The sequence below is a fragment of the Haliotis cracherodii genome, unplaced genomic scaffold (genome assembly GCF_022045235.1).
Source record: "Haliotis cracherodii isolate W230 unplaced genomic scaffold, xgHalCrac1.p SCAF_13, whole genome shotgun sequence".
In the NCBI taxonomy this organism is placed as follows: domain Eukaryota; kingdom Metazoa; phylum Mollusca; class Gastropoda; order Lepetellida; family Haliotidae; genus Haliotis; species Haliotis cracherodii.
This window is the reverse complement of record NW_027266268.1, coordinates 21,584,083-21,609,427: the sequence shown is the minus strand read 5'-3', so window position 1 is coordinate 21,609,427 and position 25,345 is coordinate 21,584,083. Positions and strand designations below refer to the sequence as shown.

The 25,345-nt window shown below is 37.7% G+C and overlaps 1 protein-coding gene across 1 annotated transcript; it reads right to left on the bottom strand.

Annotated features, from left to right (window-relative positions):
- Window positions 1-13,553: 13,553 nt before the first annotated feature.
- Window positions 13,554-20,115, bottom strand: LOC139458525 (uncharacterized). The gene is made up of 4 exons (XM_071239960.1): window positions 20,004-20,115; window positions 16,354-17,370; window positions 14,488-14,616; window positions 13,554-13,807 (listed from the first exon to the last, which is right to left on the bottom strand). Exons 1-4 carry the CDS (start codon window positions 20,113-20,115, stop codon window positions 13,554-13,556), a joined length of 1,512 nt encoding a protein of 503 aa, XP_071096061.1.
- Between the last annotated feature and the right edge of the window lie 5,230 nt (window positions 20,116-25,345).

The window sequence follows — 25,345 nt, the reverse complement described above, 5'->3', positions numbered from 1 at the left end:
TGATGTGAACACTTCGGTTTCTCCGACCATGCTTGTCACAAGAGGAGACAAAGATTAGCATTCAGACACCTTTTTGTCACAGTAGCATTTCAAAACAAAAGTGATGCGGTTACATGAGTATAACGTCGTCTGCAAGCAAATGCGTAAATACTTTATGTTTTTCAGGAATCAATTGTCTAACATTTGCACTTGAAGATGTGGTTTCACACACCAGTTCATTAATGTTGAAGGAAACAGAGAGGGCACCAAACAGAAAACACAGCCTTGAAGTAATCTAAGTGGACTATCAAAGGTTTTAGATGTGTTGTTTCACCTTTATGTGAAAACACTATTTTATAACAATTCAGAAACAAATCCTCATGATATAGTCGGAATCGTACAATGGACTCTGCTTTTGGCAGAGATTTCTTATGATCATGGAAAGGGTTTCGTCGGTATCATAAAACCATACAAGGAACCCTATTAGTAATATAACGTTTCATATAATCTGCCGACTAACCCAGGATCTATGTAAACAGGTTGATATTTGTTCAGTATCTGATTCAACAACGATCTCAAGTTCATCTTTTGATTGCAGTACTGTTGACAAAAATAGACATCTTCTCTGTCACATTCCCAAGCGTATTTGATAAAGCAGTTATAGTCTGTAGCTTCTGCTGGACCACGATGACCAGGAGCATTTGACGGTGTGGACCGACCATTTATATTCGGGTTTGCTTTGGCGGATTTTTGTGTGGACACCAGTTTTTTTTTCAGCTACATCTGCAGAACCAGATATATTTTTACATTAGTACTGTGAGCCAAAAGATTCTATTGGAACAATATCTTTCAAAACAATGTATGACAAAAAAATTAGATAGTATACAGAAAATGTCAGACTATAGAATCAAAGTAATTAGATAACAACCCAAATGAATTTTAAGGAATTCTTATTTGGAAATATTCTTGAATATTCATTGGGATTTTTGGAACAAAAATTGGATTTGTGTTTGGAATGAATGAGAGACTTTTTTCTGATGACGGTGAGTCTGTGTGTATCACCAGTTACATCAACGCTGGTAATGAGCTTCAGTATTATCGGAAATACGCTCATTACTGCCGACATTAAACCACAAGACGGTCTGCAATAAGCATTTATTTCGACACATGTCAAAAGATCTGAACAAACAAAGTATGGAGACTATATCTGCTTTCCCCACTATTCTCGCCAACGCATGTATAATACACATTGTAAGTCTACGCTTATTGGCAAATTGGCAAATTTCTCTCTTTGAAACTGAAACAAGCACTTATTTTACTGAGACATCAAATTTTACAAAACATATTAGAATATTGTAACTATGAATGGCAATCCCAATCTCTTGCTTTGGCTAATGTTAGGCTATGACTCTCACATATGCTTACTTAATCATATAACATGTATTAACACAATAACTGTTGGCTAGGATCCTGAAGGCCAATGACGAATAAAGAGACCACACAATTAAATAATCAAATGCCAATACATTTTTGTCACAGAGACACACGCCCAAATTCACAATCGCACATCCACGAGCAGAACCGCAAAGTACAAAGGTAAAGCTTGAACTTCTAAAAGCGGCAAACAACAGAACACAGACACAATATGCCAGATACCAATCTTGACTACTCCAAATATCATGACCAATGAAAACAAATGGATTGAATTAACTCACTTATTTATTAAGAAGCTTAAATTCCAGTGACCTACATCATCACAGGAGGGGGTGATTTTAATTAAATAAAAACGCAAAAACACATTTGCATAATCATGGTTAACCACATCTTAAATTCAAAAGTTAGTCATTTCATACTTGGAAGATTACACTGTTTCTTTCATGCTGATTGGCTGAAGGGGTAGTCACCTGATCTGATAGTTGGAGTTCACACACCTGTGAAAGGACAAAAATAGTTCACACGATGTGAACAATTTTTTTGTGAAATTGATCGTGTGACCTTTTGTCGGAACTATTTTCCGGGGTTTCCCCGAATTCTCGATCGGAGTTTACGATCAACTCATTTTTCTATTTTCTTTTTAATACCTGCATATGTCAGCAATATAATTGATTTAGTATTCTTGCCTGGTAACATTTCATCAGACTTATAAATATATAAATGCTTTGGTTCTGGTGATTGATGTCAAAATGTGGGTGCCTTAGGTTTGGTAACTGACAATCTGGGTAATGCAGAAGGCTGCAGTGTTGGGGAGTCTTCACATTCTCCGAAAAGCTCTGGGTGGGTTTGACTTGGCAGCGCTTCCTGAAACAAGTCCTATTCGCTGTCTGGGCTGCGTGTAGAGGGGACAAGGGCCCTGAGCTGATGATGTGCCTAACCAGTCTGACTGTGCCAGGATCACCCAAACCCTCTTTGCTGCATTTTCTATTTTAATCTGTACATAATATTAATGTTATTTATAAAGCGCAAAATCCACATCACTGAGGGAAATGCTCAATGCGCAAATTCAGCATATGTACATATATACTACACAGAGAGGACAGAGTAAACATATACACATTCAGTTGTAGTGTTCAAAAAGGTATGTTTTAACTTAAACACAGAGATACTAGTTGCACTAGGGAGTTCCATAGAGAGGCACCGGCATGAGAAAAGGATCGAGCACCAAAGGATTTATTCTGTATTTTGGTACAGACAGAAGAATTTGGTCATTTGATCGGATATTTCTGGTAGATTTGTATTGGAGAAAGATTTCTTGAAGATAGAAAGGGCCAGTGTTATGAAGAGACTGGTAGACAAGAGAGGAGTTTATAATCAATCCTCTCGCGGATTCGCAGCCTTTGTATAGTGACTTCAAGATCGGGGTGATATGTGACCGAAGCTTTGTTCTTGTCATTTTTTGGGCAGCTCTATTCCTCCGATCCCCTGATATTCCCACAAGTAGGCTATTACAATAGTCCAAACCAGACAGGATGATTGATCCTGCCAGGGCTGCTGTAGCATCAGTTGTGAGGCGTTACCATTCGGTGTCCCATTTGAAACATATACTGTGAACGTAACACTTCTGTTTTGTAACGATATTTTGTAACCTCCGTATTCTGTTTTATACTTTTTCGCTCTGAGTAAATAAATACGTTGATTCATATATGTGTAAGCAACGGGTCAAAACTGTGCGTAAACGCACATTTACCAAGTGGAATACAAGTGACGAATTGATTACCAGTATTTAAAACCATGTATCCTTTGTCTTAATTAATTAAATGAATTGTGAAGCAGCGGTTTGCACTGACGGAACTTCTTTTTTACCCGCACCATTTTCCTTACTGATATGACAATGTCACGAAAGATATGTGTCACCACGTTATTCGAAAGATGCGATTTTAGGGTGTGTAAGAATCAGATTACTGCAATCGTGCCTGTCGTGTATCAATTTTGTTACGATGCGTCGTATTCGCTCGTAAAATACGTGACAAGCACTCGTAATCTCTATATCACTGTTACAAATGAAGACATGTGGAGGTCACTACATGCCTGGAACAATGCAGGGTTCAAAGATAGTGTTACAACTTATGTATTTCTTTGTGTCGGTTTACGTAAATTTGAATGGTCTAAATATTATTGACAAAGAGTCATTGAAACATAGATACAGGAACATTTCACTGTATAGCTAACTACACCGTGTTTTGATCCAACACACACCGACCTCCAGGAATAATAATGTGGATAGAAGAATAAAGCTTTTAGTAGCTAACAGTTTCACAATGCAGACAGCTTTGGAGCTAAAATGAGTGAGTGATTTAATCTAAAGTCACATCGGCAATATTTCAGCCATATCGTGACTTGAACAAATTATGCATTTATTTCTTTGCAGCTCATGTGTATTGTAACAGTTTGTACATTATATCGAATCCTATATGTGGGAGCATGCAATTTAAACACGTCTTTAATTTAAATGACTAAGCAGCGTCAGAATCTAGTCTATTGTAACCAATGAGTCGCTGGACGTACTTCCCACCATACAAAGAGATATGTGAAATGTGAATCGATGACAGTTCTCCTCAACAAGCATGTGTGTTGGACGTACCACATTCAGCAATATTCCAGCTTTATGACGGCAATTTGTAAAATAATCGAGTTTTGACCAGACAATCCAGTGATTGACATAATGAGCATATATGTACGCAGTTGGAATACGATGGCATGCAATAAACCTCGTCAACGAGTCTGACCAAATGATCCATGCAGTCGCCTGTTCCGGCAGACATAGATTCTTGGGGACATGTAATCTTTTCCTCAAATATATTTGCTGGAGAAGATATTCTTTGGTGAAGTATATCTTCTCAACAAAATGCGCATTATACACATAATATTATTATTATTATTATTATTAGTAGTAGTAGTAGTATTATTATTATTGTAACGTTTCTGAATGCAAACGTGTGGTAATTTTGTCACTTGACTTACAGCTAGAATTACTCAAATACATGAAGGTCTTTGTGATCAAGATAAGTATATAAAACAAACTTACATTGTGTTTATAGATTCTAACATAACATAAGTTAGTGTTTCCATCAATTATTTCCAGCTCCAACATTGCAATTTTGGAAGTGAAACATTTGTGGATTTTAGAAAGAAAGCCTTTCCTCAAACAAATACACGCTGTATGGAAAGTCGTGGTACCGACCTAATTTCAATAAACGAAATATCACTATTAAGAGTAAGTTTAGAGTAACCACAAATATAACGGGTAAAAGTGTTTATAGAGACTATCAAACCAATTTATTTACCCCGATTCGGAACAGTATATATTTTTATCTAAATAAGGAATGCAATGTGTACATTTATAAACTGGAATTTAATGAATTTGTGCTTTGTTCGTTTAATTATCTGTATCAGGCGCTGAAGTATATCCAGGGTAATGCAATCTTAACAATGCAACACTGTATGTTCCCGTAAAAGCTTGTTAAAAGATCGAATTGTTCTGTAACATTAACATCTGGGAAATATGAAGCACATTGATAATGTTCATGTCACCATTCTGGACCTTTACTGTTGACCTCAATACCTACATTCAATGAATATTGTATTAATATACATTTGACTCAGATGTGCAGCTGCAACAAAGTGTTTATATGCATTGTATATAATAAACAAATCATTTAGTATTTTCTACCTCCATACAACACAATGTCATCGTATATTCCTTGCCGAAATTCAACAGCTTAGTGCCCTTAATAAGTCGATGGAATGAAACTGTATTTATCCCTTCACTTCGCCTCCACAATGCCTGTTATCTGCCATTTACATACAACTTTAAATATTTTGATATTTCTGTTGACGATACAGTGTATTTAGTACAGTATCCACAAACATCAGTAAAAATAGTATCTTTTCCGATTTTGACGAATCATTATTTTGTCCAAAATGTGCCTTTGTTCTTTTTCAGGTGAACGATATCCTTGCCTTTGCATGTGTTTGTGCCATGTGCCACCGGTGAGGCAGGAAACTCGAACACTCACGCAAACACCTTTATGCAAACACATTTGTTGACATTGTTTTATTAACTATGAACTCTGCACTGTTGATGAAAAACACTATTTATGTAATCAACGTAATTTTCACGCTGATAAAAACCCAACTGTTTTACCCTATAATAAACAGCTCATCACAATTCTTCCAGTAGTGTGTGATACCGTTTCACTTAAAATCAAAACAGCAAAATACAGAGTGCGGTATCATCCCGCTGTCATACTGCTTGAGTACTGTTAGGTGCGCCATTAAACAAATAACAACAGAAGATATGCAGAAAGGTAGTCGAGGTTTATTTTTGTTTTTGTTTTTTTGGTTTTCGTTGTTGTTGTTGTTTTTATTTGTTTAACGCCGCACTCATCAATATTTCAGCTATGAGATGGCGGTCTGTAAATAATCGGGTCTGGACCAGACAATCCAGAGATTGACGTCATGAGCATCGATCCACGCAATTGGGATACGATGATGTGCATCAACCAAGTCATCGAGCCTGACCACCCGATTCCGTTAGTCGCCTCTTACGACAAGCATAGTCGCCTTTTACCGCAAGCATGGGTTGCTGAGGACCTATTCTACCCTGGATCTCTACGGGTCAGTTGAGAAATGTGTTAAAGCTGAAGGTTGATGCCAGCCCATACCATCACTGGACCACCTCTGTTAAATAGTAAACTGATGGTGGTGCTCCAGATACGGCTAAAGTCGGAAAATCAAACTAAACGTGCCTATTAATTGTTCTTCTGTCTCTTAATGACCCTCCATAATGACTACTACGGCGATGCCAATGTTGCAAACAAAAACATGTCTGCGAAGACATTGATTTTATTTGGGTAACCGGGAATAATTTCTTGCAGGTATAAAGACAAACATATATAAATCGCAAAGAACAAAGTATGAAGCGTGGTTTATTTCATGATAAAACAGACAGACATACAAAAGCATGATCATGTATGCACATTTCATATCATGTTACAATGAAGTGTTTCTTTTTATATCAACATGATATAGCAATAAAAATACATTTCTGATAACACCAGTGTTCTTACTCTGCACGATAGAAATAAAAATTGTTCACTGTGGCATATTTTCAAAAATATTTTACAATGAACTTGTTTCTCAGTTCAGAGTAGGAGTGACATATATAAATATAATTGCAATTCATCTTCAACAGCAAAATAAGCTTGCATGACATACAGTTTGTTACATGGTACATTATAGCTTCATGTCTGCCAGTCTCAACGCATCTTCCCGAGGCAAGAGAGTTAACTGACTTTAAAAGTCCAGTTTCCACCCTTGCCGGACTAGGCTGGAATTCCCGGGTTCGATCGTAGCGCCACCAATTATTGACCAATCAGATTCAACCTCTCGTATCACTTGCATTTGCTTCAAACAAAACGGTGGCGCCCAGTCAAGACAATCTGATTGATAATCAGGATCTATATTGTGATAAAACGAGTCTTACATCGCGAAGTGCATCAAATCACGTGAGCACCTTGATTAAAAGCATGAAAAGATGTAGAAAATATCTGCTGACAACGAGTAAGCGGTGCACATGTTTTGCAAATCCTGCAGTCGACCTAAATCTGCATGACAGTTTACGAACCGGATTTTGATTTCGGTGCGCGATTTTGATTGGACTATGCATAGACTCGTTAGTCCGGCCAAAATTTAACTCCATAATACCAGCCTAGTTCGGGAAGGGTGGAAACTTGACTTTTATAGTCAGTTAACTCTCTTACTTCGGGAAGATGATTGCAGCACCTAAATCTTGAATAAGATTTATCAAATGTTGACAAAGGTCTTAATGCTTAAATACTTTTCGATATTTAAAAGTGATTTGAATTAGTTTATAGTAAAAACACTTATGATTTGCATGTAAGGATGCTTGCCATAACTGAAAGAGATGATCATGTAATCCAGGCAAATCGAAATTTAAACAAAATATTTTTTATTGCGTTGCCAATGTATTACGGCGGACATGATCCAATAATTTTAACATAACATAACATTGTTTGCTAAATATAATATTCTACACTAATACTTACTTGCCTTTGTGATATATACAACCTGCAAAGGTCCTCTTCCACATTCCCCTAGAACCATATTACAAGTTGATTTACCAACCTTTAAATTAGATTTGCCAAATTTAATATGTACAGATTCAGTAGAATAGTGCCCAATATTTCAGAACAATAACATAGAATAGGTGTGATCATACAATCAAATATATTAAATAGATCTTCATAGCTGATGTTACCAAATTTCCGTTGGTTATTATGAACTGAAAATGTTGCCTTATTTGCTTCAGATACAAGACAGGTCTCAGCTTTGCTCCAGATTAACTTAGGTTGACTAAAACGTTCTTGTACATTAGTCTTTCTCTGCAATGGGAACGAGTCTCGGACATTGCTAAGACATCATCAGCAAACATGAAGGATCACGACTCCTTAATAGAAGAGGTAACAATAATACATTGACCACCCTCACTTTCCATAAGGCTACATAGCTTGCTTATGAATATGATAAATATTTGTGGACTTAAACATCTTTGGCGGATGCCAATGTTACAGGTAAAAAACTTAGATATATCTTTACAGGTTCTAACACAAGCATAAACATTTTTATACAAAGATTTGATTATATCCAAACATTCGCCCTTAATACCATCTTCACACAAAGAGTGCAGAAGAACATCTTATCTGAGAGTGTCTAATGCCTTCGAAAAATCAGTGAAAGGAATTAAGCTCTGCCTGTTTTCTAACCAATGTATTTTTAGACTCTAGCCTGTAATGAAGAAACATATTGTCAATGGTGGAGTTATGAACTCTAACATCAACTCGTTGTTCATTTATGATATTATGACTCTCACGCCAATTCCGTAGACGGCAGTTCAAACTAGACGTAAATACTTTACAGGTTGAATGACTTGAAGAGACGACATATTGATACCCTTACCCCAGCAACTGGTGAATCTACTACCATCACAAATGTGATCAAAATTGTAAGATACGGTACAGTATGATGACGAGACACTTTTAAAAATTCAGTAGCCACACCATCTTGTCCTGGTGATTTGTTATTTGCAGCAATTATTATATTAAATAAAACGTGTTGATCAGTGGATCTTTCTGTAAAAGGAAGCAAATTAGCATCAACATCAGGTGGAAATACAATAACTGGTTCGACAGACAGGCAGGTATGAAGTGATCCATTCACTGCTGACTACATGTGGACTGTGCAATGCCACTAGACATAAACACATAAACTATTATTAAGTGGGGACCTAACAACGGAAGCCAACAGTTTATAGGTGCTCACAGATGATTTGCAATGGACAAATGGAAGCCAACAGTCAACAGTTAATTAGCTCTTATAGGTGATTAGCAATTATTCGGTAATAGTAATGACTTATAAATATACTGCAAGACCCTGTCCTCTCCTTTAGATACTTTCTAAAATGAATCTTTCTGAAAATGTTGCCAACATACAAATCGATGTATCTGCAAATGGCAGCGTTTTCCAAGAACAAATATTGCCGCAAGGTCCCTATATGCTGAAAGAATTGATTACAGTACATGAAGAAAATGGTTTCCTTAGTTTCCGTACAAATTCATAATCAGTAAAGAAAAAAAGGAAATTCATATTTTTAATACATGTTCACAATATTGCCGCAAGGTCCCTATATCCTGAAATTATTAATTACAGTACATGAAGAAAATGGTTTCCTTAGTTTCCGTACAAATTTATAATCAGTAAAGAAAAGAAGTAAATTCATATTTTTAATACATTTCCACACGTTCATGCTGTTTTCTAAAACGTTAGGTGGACATACTCTGAGGAACTCATATTAGTAAATAAAACCTGCAAAACACTTGTGATCATCATGTCATCTGCGCTAGCTGGGTACAATGTGTGAAGTCCATTTCTAAAATAGTGCTAAAAGCGTCGTGTGAAGCCCGTTTTCTGAAATATTGCTACAAGCGACATAGAACTACACTCATTTACTCACTCCGCACTAAAAGCAGAGAGTATGTTGTACTATTCCGACTTCATCATAAATTTTTGTGTATGAATCACGATCAAACAGTGAAGAAGAAAGCAAATGATTTAAAAAACAAACACATTGTGGAATCATTAGAAGGAAAATGTATGCAAATTTACAGCTTTGTCAGGGAATGTGTATAAATATCCCAGAATACATTTTAAGATGGCGAATGACCATTGTCTCAGTGCAAAGGTGAAATTATTATGTTTTATATGGTCGTAATTCATCGATGGTGACCTAATTTCATCTTATATTCCTAATTAGAAATTACGTTTGTCTTTTTGTTTCAATTCAATGTATTTGGCATTTGTTTCATAAAATGGTTTATAATAAATAAGATAATAAGTGCAATTAATATGAAACATTAAAAAAATCAATTGCACGAAAGAATAGATGTATGTATAACAATCCTAAATGATAATATCCCAAGTTACAATTAGTAATTACTTATTTGTAATTAAGCCGCCAAAAGCATCAAACATTCTGCATTACATTTTTACAACTTTGCTCATAGACAAACGTTATTTTAAACTGAATATATAAAATGTACATATTTTAAAAACAGCATTTGTTAAATCTACCATAAACGTTTCATATGCCATGCCTAATCGAGAACATTCATGGGAATCAACTCTTATTTAACGAGGTTGTCTAACCGGTCAGATTCACTTTCTACCTATTTCTTTCTTGTTCTGTGCCTGTGCGTGTGCGTGCGCGTGCCTGCGTGTGTGTGTGCGTGCGTGTGTGTGTATGTCCAGTTGTGTATGTTAGTATTCTTGGTGGGGAAAATAAAAGTGAAATGCTCACTCATCACATCAATAGAAAACAGGCGTGAGGCTGACATGGCATCAGTCTAGAATGCTGTAACGTAATCTAACAATTATAGTTAATGTGATATATCGGCTTCCATGACAACTGAACATACTGATAAGTGATATTGATAGGGTGAAAAATTAACTGACACACATCTTTCTTACACATAATTATTAAACTAATGAAATAATATGTACAGTTTTCGAAATTTAGATATGTAAGATATATCGTTTCATTTGTCAATCTCCTGTTCTGTGTTTTTCCTTTAATGTTGTCCAGTTGTTGTTTTTTGTCATCGATTCAAATTGTGGGATGGAGCAAAACATGTTATATCGTTCACTGATGTTTGTACCTCTAAGACTATTAAGATTTCCCCTGGTATATGGAAACAAGCACGAAATACGCTTTTGCTAGCATTTCTTTGTTTAAAAAGTAGTTCAAATCCCAAGGGACTTGTATTTTCAGACCAAGTAAAGGTATATTGCGTACTGTATAAAGGGGTATTTTAATCCATACAAATCAAAATCCACCTACCACCGACTCATTTGGTCCTAAACGTTGTCATCCACACGCGAGATTGACGTCAGAAACCCGAATAACTAGCCTATCTGATTGATTGAATATGTTCTCATTATATCACAACAATTGATTCCTAACTCTTCGCCTATGATGACCATAACAATAATACCTACATCCCCATTTCTGATATACACCACAATATATAACGTCAACGCCAGAACAAAAACAGGTTCGATTATCGATTGGGCGTAAAAGGCATAATAGAGATTAAAATTATGTGAATGGATCACTGAAAATCAGCAAAAAGTGTAAGAATGTAGCACCCGCTTCTCACACAATTTGCACAAAAAGGTATGTGTTTGTTGCCTGACGCCACACAGAAGTACGCCTGCCATTCGACAACGGTAAGAAAACAAACCCAACAATCACGTGATGGGCCACAAATCCAGTCTAAGATAACATCTTGCAGCTGTTTGATTTAACTCTGACACATTTTGATTGCAGGATAACATGTAGCATAGTGAATTGGACTATTCTCCTCACATTTAGTATCTAATGAGATGAAACAGATTGAAGAACTTGATAATACTTCACATTGGGTGTAACATGTAGTTCGAGACAAGCGGTATGCTCATGTTATAACTGTAACGCTATTTTTCAGGGCATTATCATTTCAGAAGCCCGAGGTCTTCTGCAAATGATAATGCCCTGAAAAATAGTGTTACCGTTATTATAGCTAAAATGGATGGAATTTGTTATCAAATAAAAAGAAACAACAATATCGGTTTTGAAACATTTACTGCAATCAACACGAATGTCACTGACCCAGTTTTACAAGTATGGAAACGTCATAGAACAAACCAGATGACGTCACTATTGAACTTGACGTCACCTATCCCTATCCTATGACGTCACCTAACAACGGGCTTGATAATGGCCCGTCGTCAAGCAATATGAGGGCATTATCAAGTTACAGTGGCCCGCTCATTTCTGATAACATGCGGGCGGTTTTATGATTATTCTATCCATTTTAGGGGCGGTCGGGTAGCCTAGTGATTAAAGCGTTCGCTCGTCATGCCGAAGACCCGGGTTCGAATTCCGATATGGGTACAATGTGTGAAGCCCATTTCTGGTGTCCCCCGCCGTGATATTGCTGGAATATTGCTAAAAGCGGCGTAAAACCATACTCACTCGCACTCACTATGCATTTTAGCTATAATATACTTTAGTGCCGAGGTTTTTTTCTGTCACCATCTCAATGTGACATCATTAAATCATATACAGTTCATGATGTTAGGGTTTACGAGATCCCAGTGTATACTCTAGCTCGGGGGTATTCTAAAATACAGCATTCAAACAAATACGTTCTTCTTGCATTCGTGTCTGTCAATTGCTGACAAAGGGTAACAATTTACAATTTTACAGTAAAACCCATTAACACGGATGGTATCAGTCCCAGGTAAATCGCCCGGATTATCGAATTTCCGAAATTTGTTTTATCCAGATTTTATTTCTTCGTTTCAGTTGTACATTCAGGCAACGTTATGATGTATATGGACTGTGATACTTCAGTAAAGGTGTAAAATATTTTATAACCGCTTCCTCACATTAGGATATTTTGAGCAGGTCAGTTATCAGTTCCCAGCAGATAGCTGTAATAACCACCAACATAAATGTCTAGTAAGTAGTCTTACTATGTCAGCATGTTTCTTATTTTTCTCTATTTCTTTTTTTTAACTTATTCGTTTGATTGTGTGATACATTTCTCAATTTGAAAGGGGCGATTGGGTAGCTGAATGGTTTCAGCGTTCACTCGTTACGCCGGGTTCGATTCCCCACATGTGTACGATGTATGAAGCCCATATCGGGTGTCCCCCGCCATGATACTGCGTGAGACCATACTCTCTCACTCACACTGTTTCTAAGCTATCGGGTAATGTTCTCCTAAAATATTCAAGTAAACGTTTGTTGTTCTTGATATTAGTTACATGTCTTTTTTTCTTGGTGGCAGTAATTATTTGACGCAAAAGTTGTTACTAGCAGTAAATCCATCTTATCAGTATCATTTTCATTCAAAACATGTTCAAATTGGGACCAAAAACTACAGACCTGATCACATAAAAAATATACATGCATTAAATCTCAAGAAAACATATAGTTTTATCCATCAATTCCCTCAAAGTGTAATCAATTCCCTCAAAGTGTAAATAATTCTGTGTATAAATATGTATTGAAAATCTAGTTATTTGCATTCATTGTGCATTTTATGATTCGAGGGAAGATATCGTTCCAATTGAAGTTTTGGTTAAGTACATATTCCCATTTTCCACACACTTATGTTGGAATTTCCTTGTTCAACAAGTCATCGTCATAGTCCAGGTGCGTATGATAGTATACTGTTAAATATGTCACACACAGACAATGCGACCGCGATGCAACCACTTGGCGACTGAATTCCTTTGACCGGTGCAACTGCTTCTTCCCATATTTGGAATTAGCGTATGATCGCCGATCAATCAGCGATAGGTTTTGCAACCAGTCAGTGATTGATCGGCAACTGTTAACCGCAGATACGGCGAAATGTTTGCAACTGGTTGTGACCGATCGGTGACTAGTTAGCGAATCTTCAGTGTCTTGTTGCAACTGAATTGGGGACTGGTTGGTGACAAGACACTCCTCACCAGTTACACATTCGTTGGTAATGGTCTGCTGGGAAACCGGATGATCGAGAAGTTTTGGGGGCGTCATACCAGGTCACCGATTGTGTGTAGCAGCGGCCGATATACATCTCAAAGGTTTTGCATGTGTAAGTGGAAGCCTGAAGACACATCTCCACACATTCTGCCACTGAGAAGGGGGTGTGATCCTCATCATAACTGATTATTGCATGATCTGCGTACAAAGTGAAGTTGTCACTGAAAGACGTACATTCTGCAATGAAAGGAAACAGCTTATAGTTGTCATGGGGAAATGTAGTATGCATGTACAAAAAGGATTGGGTCGGAAGGGACGTATGCATGTCCGTTAGATGCATACATTCGTCTAAAAATAGTTTCGGAGGCATGGTGGCCCAGTTAAATAAGGCGGCTCAATTCGCCATTCATCTCGTAGGCGTGCCGGAACATCAAGGTTGTGAGCTCGATTCACCTCGATTGGTCTATCACTATCACACCCGTGCTCGTGGGTTTCAACAGAGTCGTAAGCTTCTAAGACATGCATCCTTTTGGGCTCTCCGCCCACAGTAAACTGACGCGCCTTGATAAAACTGTTCAAGGCATCCTTTTTACTAACTCAACTCCTCAATTATTAAATTAGGTGTATTTAACTTAGAGTAATTTTGAATGTATAAAGGATAAATACACCAACTACATGTCCTTCGATCTCAAATAATTCGGGATATAATTTTCAGTTTACCAATTTGTGAAGAGATCTGTTTAGGATGCTAAAATCTCAGTAGATATTTCTTTACGTTTTGATAGCACTAATTGTACGCAGTAGTCCCAATATATGTCAAACTTAAATCACTATCTATATAACAGTGCCTATTAACTTGTTTATTTTACTAAGACAACGTACAAGAACGAAGGTGTAAATATTGAATATGCCCATACCACGTAGATCTCTACAAAGACTTCCTGCCACGTCTAGGCCGTATCCAATGCTGCATGTACACAGACCGCCAAAACATGTTGTTCCGGGAAATATACCACAGTCAGCCTCGATCTCACAGCTGACGTCATCTGAAAAAACACACAGGTACCGTATCGAAATAAATGCTTGTTTCATTGCTGACAATTTTAGACATCCCTTGTCTTTCTATGTTAAACCGCCCCCTTGGTGAAGTATGTAGAACGCCTCCCTCGTTCCAAAAGACTTTAAAGATATTATTTAAGTCAGTATGATGTGTCTAAGTATCCATGTCTAACATGGTATCTCAGTGGGTTAGCACTATAAAACCAGCAACACCCGGATGACGAGGGAGGGGTGGGGAGGGGTGTGTATGTGTGTGTGGGGGGTGGGTGGGGGGAGGGGGGATTGGGGTGGGGGGTTTAACGTCGCGTCCATGATTATTGCACTTATATAGCGATGTACATGCGCGCGCGCGCGTGTGTATGTGTGTGTGTGGCTGTTTGTACTAGTCCGGACTGATGCCGATTTATAGTGCTAGCCCACTGACATACCATGCCGTAGTATAACAGGAATATCCCACTCAGACACAGTATACTGACTCCGAGCCGATCAGTCCTTGTTTTAGCCCCTTAATGCCGAGCGCTAGGCAGCGTAACAATAAATACCATCTTTTAACGTCTTTATGGTTTGACGCGCACGGGGATCGAACCCCGGACCTTCCGCTCCCCTATATTCTGATATCATTGCAAAGCTGTAGTGAAGAGAGCTATTTTAGGAAGCCCTATTTCGCCTTGTGCCATATCATCCCGTGTTCTTTTCAAGTGAAAACATTACATGACTTTGCATGAGTTGGTGACAGGTGCTAAGTGCCATCATCACTATTTGACTGTGATTATTAAACACTTCCTTATTATATAGTCGGAATCGTACGTTCGACTCTGCTTTAGCGGATATTTCTTATGATTATGGAAATGCTTTCGTTGCTTTTATTAACATAAATGCCTGACATGATAGTATAAATTTGATCCCCTTTTTACATGAAAATATGAGTGAAAAAAGTTCCTTTAACAGAATGGGTTTGGTGCCTCAAACATATAGGAAAAAGTAAATAGTTACATATCCTCTGAATTTTCTATTAAAACAAGTGATTAGACCATTTAAAAAAAGGAGTATTTGGTAAAAAAAAAATAATTTGTGATTAAATGCGCACCTGGTCCACCGTTAGGCACCAATTATCTGTCAATCGAACGAACAAAAGCAATAGTAATACAAACAAACATTTCCTCCAAAATTGTGATCATATTCTCAATAAGACTATGGTTTTGTGCTGCAAGCTGTGCTGTGAGCATTGACGATTCGTAAACGTTGCTCCTGAAAGACAAAACGTCGACCCATAGGCCTTGCAGACGTGCCAACAAAGGGTGTCAGTTGTCCCATATTATGTCCAGTGACACTTCGGTGAACAATATAGTGTGGGGTTCGGTCAGTCATAGTGATGCCACCCCACACCATAATCGATCCACCGTCAAATCTGTCATTAGGTCTCAGGTTGACATTGGCTTGACGTTCATTTCGACGTCGACCGACTCCGTGGTCTAGTGGTCAGGGTTCAATGTGACGTACATGTCTTTATCTGCTCAGTTTTCAAAAGCGGTTTGAGTTGAAATGGAAAATATCGATGCATTCATTATTCTTTAATTTTGTTAGCTGTGACACACGACAATCAAAAAAATTTCAGGGTTTAATGTGATGTACATATCTGCTCTGTTTTCAAAAGCAGACTGAGTGGAAATGGAAAATATCGATAAACATGTCGAGATGTAATGCTAAATCTGAAGAGAACATACTTGCTGGTGTAGTGGTTGCTTCTGGTGTGGTTGTAGTTATTTCTGGTGTAGTTGCAGTTGTTTCTTGGGTAGTTGTAGTTGCTTCTGGTGTAGTTGTAGTTGTTTCTGGGGTAGTTGCTTCTGGAGTTGTAGTTGCTTCTGAGGTGGTTGTAGTTGGTTCTGAGGTAGTTGCTTCTGGTGTTGTAGTTGTTTCTGGGGTAGTTGGTTCTGGTGTTGTAGTTGTTTCTGGGGTAGTTGGTTCTGGAGTTGTAGTTGTTTCTGGGGTAGTTGTTTCTGGTGTAGTTGTAGTTGTTTCTGGGGTAGTTTGTTCTGGTGTTGTAGTTGTTTCTGGTGTTGTAGTTTGTTCTGGGATAGTTGTAGCTGTTTCTGGTGTAGTTGTAGTTGTTTCTGGGATAGTTGGTTCTGGTGTTGTAGTTGTTTCTGGGGTGGTTGTAGTTGGTTCTGAGGTAGTTGTTTCTGGTGTAGTTGTAGTTGTTTCTGGGGTAGTTGTAGTTGTTTCTGGTGTAGTTGTAGTTGTTTCTGGGGTAGTTGTTTCTGGTGTTGTAGTTGTTTCTGGGGTGGTTGTAGTTGGTTCTGAGGTAGTTGTTTCTGGTGTAGTTGTAGTTGGTTCTGGGGTAGTTGTTTCTGGTGTAGTTGTAGTTGTTTCTGGTCTAGTTGTAGTTGTTTCTGGAGTGGCTGTAGTTGTTTCTGGGGTAGTTGTTTCTGGTGTAGTTGTAGTTGGTTCTAGAGTGGTTGCCTCTGGTGTGGTTGTAGTTGGTTCTGAGGTAGTTGTTTCTGGTGTAGTTGTAGTTGGTTCTGGGGTAGTTGTTTCTGGTGTAGTTGTAGTTGGTTCTAGAGTAGTTGCTTCTGGTGTGGTTGTACTTTGGTCATGGTTAGTTGCTTCTGGAGTTGTTGAGGGTGCTGGATTTTGGGAAGTAATGAGACTTGGAGTTGCCAGCACTGTAGTTGATCCTGATGAGGCAGTAGTCGCTGCCGATGCAGGTAGAGTTTGAACACAAATGTGCGATGTTGACTTCACTACAGGGATACATAGCTGGTCACTTCTACAAGGACGACTTCCACATGTGTGAGTCTGAAAGTAAATTTGGAAACTACATTAAATGAAAATATATATTTTCAGCACTGAAAGATGGGAGAGTAATGCTTGAGTAGCCAAAAGAAGTTAAAGAGCACTCGATTCTTTCTTATTTCTGTATGTAAGGAATATTGACACTATATGAAAGAATCGGGTGTTTCTTTAACCTATTTTGAGGTATGCAATTACAATAATTTCAATAAGTATATGATATGTTGTGAAAAGGATCAGACTGATGCTCATAACAATAGGTAATTGATAATAAATAGCACAGAGGTAATTGATAACAAATAGCACAAAATATGCATATATACCTCTCATCATTTGATAAATATGTACGTTTTATTATATATATATATATATATATATGTGTGTGTGTGTGTGTGTGTGTGTGTGTGTGTCTGTGTCTGTGTGTGTGTGTGTGTGTGTGTGTGTGTGTGTGTGTCTGTGTGTGTGTGTGTGTGTGTGTGTGTGTGTGTGTGTGTGTGTGTGTTTAGTTTAGTCGAATCTTGCGACCTTTGTTGCGTTTTACTCTTTGATCTGCCAACATTAGCGGGCTCGGGGTACGGGTAATACATGGTATCAAAAACTTCATAATGCGTTTGTATTTGTGCAACGGCAGACTGTTTGTGACGTCACTTTTAAGTGTTTATTCTAATGCCAGCAACAAACAAACCTATTTACTACATGTATCCATTGATTTCGCAATCTCCATCAGACCATATGGATATCCGAATAGAGAATCGAACACAGATGAGTCATTTCTTTCCTTATTAGTACGATATTGATATAAACCGTTGGCTAGATATGTCAGTCTAACTCACTTAAAAAAGTCGCAGTTGCTGTTTAAGAACAATGGGTTTTCATCAGTGAACGAAGATGTTTCAGAGCCACACACTGGAACGAATGGTTTTTATGCTTTTCGATTTCAAAGTATCTGTATAAGGTATCAGATCACATTTTTTGAGAGTTTGATTGAAAAATAGGATCAATATTGTAAGGCTATATGCACTAAATTTCGAATGCTGTTCATGTCCATTAAAGGTGTATTTCTCAGGTAAATACAATCCTTATTGTTTCTTGCAAATTTTAGGTAATAATCATCAACGTAATATTTGTTTTAGATATAATTGAATGGAATCAATAAATAATTTAGTTTGGTTCGAGGATAAACTTTATTTGGTATGAATTATTATTCTTAATCACTATTTAATTGAAGTTTGAATCTTCTGGATATTTCACATTTAGACATTTTTTTACGGAGCTTCATAGCACAGGAAAACTGTAGTTTTGTATCTGACTGAAACTGTTTCGGTGAAGTGGCGATGTCGTTCTTGTTTTCTTCACAAGGAAAACAATTATGTCTTTTATATTGCCATGTTATAGCAACGCATGCATGTAATATTTGGATCGTTCTCATAATTACAGAATTCGGTATTTCGATGTTCCTTTCGTCAAAAACATGTTAATAATAATAATTATAAAAAAAGAAGTTAATAAGTCAGGTTTGGCTTTTAATTCGCCCAAGAAAGTTGAATACAACTAAAGTGAGATTAAAATCATTGACTAATACATCCTCTGTTGTCATTAAAGCACTGATATAGTTCTTTAATTATTCAAATACAAGTATAAACATGAAAACGCATCTAAACCAACGAAAGTACTTTGATGTCAAGCGACAATTTCCGTAATTATTGATCCGATTAAACCGCCTTTCATGCGTGCTCACGTTGATGATAAATCGAACTCGTACTAACACAATTGAACTTATTCTGTTGTGCGGACAAGGTTTAAAGGTTAAGTTGGAAAGTTGTATGTAGTAGTCACACGATAAGAACGCTGATGTGAAACTGACAGTGTCTGACAACTACTGCAGGTATTAAAGTCAAGTAATTGACAGTAACGATATATTGACAGTGACGATATATCATGATGTTCAGCTTAATGCAGTAGGTGTTAGTGAAGTTTTTCAGCTCATGTGCAAATATTCCAGCAATGACAAGACGCCAGGCAAATGGAACACCAGACATGGGTTTCCTTTATTGGGAATCAAACTCGGTTCTGTGGCGAGACGAGCTAAGACTTGAACTACCAAGACCGAATACGTGGCCTAGGGGTGGAGGCTCCGCTCGTGGTCGGTGGCACTATCCCCGGCCGCGTCATACCAAGAGACGTAAAAAGATGGTCATTGTTGTTAACCTTCCTGGCGCTCGGCATTAAAGGAGTAAAGCAAGGACTGGTTGGCTTTGTGTCAGGATACTGAGCGACAGTGGGTTATTCATGTGAAACTAAATATCAAAATGAATAAGACGTAAAAAGCAATGTCATCAGCCACACTGTCACAAATGTGTTCTCATTCTTATTCTAAAAACAAATCAATCCAATATTTAAACGCCTTACCAGTCCTTAACATGTTAAGAGATGTTTTAAATTCTAAAACCTTTCATGATTTTAACCTATACGGAACCAAAACAAAGAATATTTAGATTCACGCTTGTCATCTGTGGCAGTTTTATCAACACTTTTACCTTGTATGTACCATAAGTGTAGGACATTTTCGTTGAAGTCAACATACCTAGATACACATCCACTACACGTTCTACTGGGAGCTGACCGCCGCCGTTGTCCAGTGGTAGAGCTTCCGCCCTGTGAGCGAAGGTCGGGGGTTCGATCCCCGGCCGCGTCATACTAAAAGACGTTAAAAGATGGTACTTGTTGTTACCCTGTCTGGCGCTCGCCATTTAGGGGCTGGTCGGCTCGGAGTATACTGAGCCTGAGTGGGGTATTCATGTAATCTCGACATGTAAACTCAGTCTGCTCGCGCTATATAATCGGCGCTAGTCCGGACTAGTACAAGCACACACACACAGTGTATGCTCGTCGCTATATAAGTGCAATAATCTTGGACGCGACATTAAACTCCATTTCATCTGACCTCACCCTCTAATGGGAACTAATTTTTACTGATCCCGTATACATTCCTACTTGTAGCTTGTATGCAAGTACCATAACTTCAGTTCCATTAAATACAACGATGTCTCCATTTATAAAATGAACACAGTATTAAGATTATAATCTTGGTGAGGTTCATCACAGAATAAGGAGCATAGCGGGAACCAGTCCGAACCGCCACTTTGATGAAATGGTTTAAACAGAACCTGCAAAGGTCAGCTACTGATGATAACCGGGCGTACATGTGTGTTATACACTCAAACAATAATTATTTATTATTCCCGGATCCCTACTTATTAGATCAAAATAGTTTTGGGAGGGTGATGGAGGCATAACGAGATTTTACATACGGACTGTTAGTGTCAGAACATGAAGAACATGTCTGGTTTTGTACCCTTTGTGCGACATTAATCCCATTTCACCTCACCTCCGCCCTACAATGACAAAGGCCGCTCTTTTGTCCAATCCGATCACTCTACTGAACGAATAGCTACCACTGTGCATACAGTTCCCGCCTCCCACATATATATAGGATTAGGAACCAGGAACATTCCGTGTTCTTGTAATGACTTTACGAAGACATGAAACACAAGAAACAAAAGTAAGTGAGTGAGTATGGTTTTACGCCGCTTTTAGCAATATTCAATCAATATCACGGCGGGGGACACCAAAAATGGGCTTCACACATTGTACCCATGTCGGGAATCGAACCCGGGTCTTCGGCGTGACGAGCGAACGCTTTAACCACAAGGCTACCCGACCGCCCCAGAAACAATAGTATTCACCTGTCATTTTTGTAAAAGGTATCAAGTGAGAATGAAAAGAACGCATTGATAGTGATGACTATAATAGTACAAACGGTTATTCAAAAGTCCTGATATTTCAAAGTTAACTAGAAAAATGCTTGCAGGTACTTGCAAAACAAAGGCAGGTCCCATCTCTCCTTTTCTAGAAGGCCCATAAACTATTGTCTACCACCTATCATTTACATGTACAATGTGATACAATAATGACTTGGTGACATACACACCTACTGCAGACCCACACTAGCTTACATTACCTTGCCTCTCTCTAAGATCCTGAAGAACCCAAAGTTGTATTCACTTTCTCTTAAATGCTTGCTTATTTCTAGATTTCTAATAATGGGTGCTAGTTATTACAAATAGTGATACCAACCAGACTCAGTTCAGTACACAGGAGCAGAACTACATTGCGAATGACCATTCCAGTAACCTTGGCCTTCAATGAAGGTAATTGGGAACCTTACCACTTCAATGTCCTACCCTTAGGGAAAGAAATGCACCACATTTCAGACCACCACAGAAAGACTCCTTGAGTTTTCATGAATATTATATACATGTATGTTTGAGTGTATGATCTGGAGAGGGAATATGATACCATTCCCAAGGGCGATCCAGCATTAAAACAAATATGATGTGTCTAGGCGAAATTCGATGTAGCAACGAAAGTTTAGCCTTTCTACTGATTGATCGTGGGTCCTTAGGACTTAGATATTGTACGATTGCCATCCCTTGTCATATAAGACACGTATTTAAGAACAAACATACATATGTTGAAAAATATATTGATTAAAATGTCAAACATACTTTCCGAATGACCATCGTGAGCATGACCTTGACCATATATGTAGGTGAGAGCCCCGCCCCAAAACCGACATTAACAAAGTTTCATTGACCTACTGTTAATGCTTCTTGAGTAATTGTTCTGGTATTCTCCTTTTCTTGCTATGACCTTCAGGATGACTTTGACCCTTGACATGATTGCATAATGTTTCAAAAGAATTGACTATGGCTGTAAAGGAATTATATGTGAGATAATATCTATTAGACATGCATGTAACAAAGTGCGGCGACATGACTTTAGAACTCCGTGAGCTTGCCTTATTCCTGGAACGTAGTTATGTCTCCATTACATGGATTTAAATATGAACAGCGTATGTAAATTAGTCCACGAAGAAAGCACTTCTTACTTCGGAGAATATCGATAATACAACCGGTATGCCACAGCCTTTGGTCTAATTTGTACGTGTATGTTCATATTTTTACATTCGTGTTATAATTCGTGTTCTATGGAAAACCTTAAAGCAAGAAACGAGTGTCTTTTTAGGGATTACAACACTCAAGTGAATGAGTGAATGTTGTTTACGCCGCAGTCTGCAAATATTTCTGCAAATAATTGAACCTCGACAAGGCGAATCTAAAAGTAAAGTACGGTGACACGCGAAAAGCCAAGTCAGCCTTCCCTGCCGAGGCCATATGTGAACTGCTTGAACTTGAGCAAAACATAAGTAATGGAATCAACAATACAAAGTGGTTATCTCTAAAATTATACAAAGTTGTTTGGGTGGTCAGGCTCACTGACTTGGTTGATGCATGTCATCGTATCCCAATAGCGTAGATCGATGCTCATTATATCAATCACAGGATTGTCTGTTCCGGACTCGGTTATTTATAGACCGCCGTCATACAGCTCGAATATTGATGCGTACGGGGATAAACAACAAACAAACAAACAAACAAACATAGTGCAGACAATAATGACAATAACAACCATCCTCTGCCGATGTGTAGAACACTTTTGAATTGTCAGCTTTGTCAGTTATGCACTATGCATGGTCATAATACAAATAGCAAATTGAGGTTTAATTGAATAATAAGGGTGTTCGTATGCCTATGAAACAAACCACTATCATGTATAAATGTGTGGATATTTTTATTCCAAAATCGTCCAGAAGGCGAGTGTCTATATTAATAACTTGACAGCATCAATTTAGTCTTCATGAGTGGTTTCCTCAACTACGCGCTTATGCCATATATTGAAGACTTCATATACCACCATTATACCCCTGGGAATGTTTTATGACATATGATTGGGTGACATTGAAGGTCAAGGTCATAAGAGTTAACTATATCTAAACGCCGAAAAGGCTTTATATAGAAAAATGTGTTAGCGGCTTGGTGGTGTAAAACGGCTTTAAAACAAAACAAAATATTATTTTTATAGATCTATTCTGTACGTTTGCGTAGCTATATCTATTATGGCTTTAGAATCAGGAGTTACAGTGCAGTGTCTTACCTGTAGTTGAATTGGTTCAACTGGCATGTACACGTTGTTTGGTGAAACTTGCAAATTACCAACACCGACATGCTGTATGTTGAGTTGACATTCTCTGACAGAGGATAACCAGTTGATCGATGAACAGATCGAGGAATAGATGCACAATTGGTGACACTGTAGGAATGTCGTTTTACTGAATACGTGAAACACGGATCCTTGTAAAATCATGTTTTGTTCACCATAGTTTGAAAGTCCACTTAATTGCGCACATGAGTACAACTTCGCAAACAAGCCTATCAAAAAGGGTAAATATGTCGAACTCATTTTCCTAAATTCTTGCTTCAATACTGACTTCAGATGTCTGTGAATTTACTGTAGGACGTCTGTATTGCCTTTAATGAAATCGTATTGGTTTGATGCTCGTAGAGTATATGATTAACAATTCACGTAGCTTGGATACAGTACAAACTTTTGAAGTAAGCTGATGCATAAACATGATACATAGATTCGTAGAAAAGGAATGGCCAATCAATATAACCTATGGCAACCTTGTTTTCTTGTGACAGTGAAATGTAAAGTTCCAGGTTCTATTATTGATATAATTGCTTTTTAGGAATCATTGCTCACTGAAGCTGCACGGAAATCAATGTCTTTCAAGATATTTGATCTGTCAGAAGTACATAACATTACTTAAATTCGCTGAAACCTTTCTCTGTGCCAGTAAACTCGATAAAGCAATTTCCAAAATCATAAGAAATAACTGCTAAAATCAGAGTCGATAGTAAGATACCGACTATGTCATAAGCGTGTGTTTATAAATCACTATCAAATAGTGAATGATATCAAAGAGCCTACTGATCATTGGTCTGAATCCCATATACGTCCTTATTATGATCCTAGGTCTTCCAGAACCATACTCGTCCTCAATGATTTCACAAACATTGTAAACGTCCTGTGCAACTTAAGGATTTCCTTAGATAAGACAATGACGTGAAAGGTTATCTATCAATTCGTGATGTCGAGTCTGTCCTTTATGAACATTTGAGGCATCAGTATTTTAGCGTTGTAAAGGACATTTTTACGTTATCAATATCAAGAAAAACCAACTTGCATGGAAACTGGAGGCATACATACATACATACATACATACATACATACATACATACATACATACATACATTCATACATACATACATACATACATACATACATACATACATACATACATTCATACATACATACATACATACATACATACATACATACATACATACATACATACATACATACATGGACCCATAATCTTAAACTTAGAGGCCATGTTCTGTGTCAAGTACAATGAAACGTGAATGTAAGTAAAATATATTTACATGTTCACATGTACATAACAAAGTAGGGGCGGTGGGAAGCCTAGTTGTTAAAGCGTTCGCTCGTCACGCCGAATAGTGTGATAATGACAAGTGATACCACAATAATAAATTAAGGTCTCAAGAAACTCCAAATCCTATGTTGCCATAATGCGTATCTTTAATTGTACTATTTGTTGTTGTTTTTAGAACTGATTATTGTCCAAATTATGTACTCTCTCGAAAGCATTCCTTCATGATACTTTCTATGCAAGACTGACAAATAAACTGTGTAATATTGCTAATCAACTCATCTGCATCCCAAATGCGTTCACACCCTCCATGCAGGAGGAAGTTCGAATTAATTTATTCACTCAAAACCAACATTAAAGTACAATATATATATATATACTCTTCAAAACATGAAACGCAATATTGATATCTTTGGCCATAAAAGTAAAATTAGCGGACAAAGATGTGCAAAATGAGGAGGAGGACGTCCTGTTCGATGAGTCATACGAGTCAACAACATCAATATTTC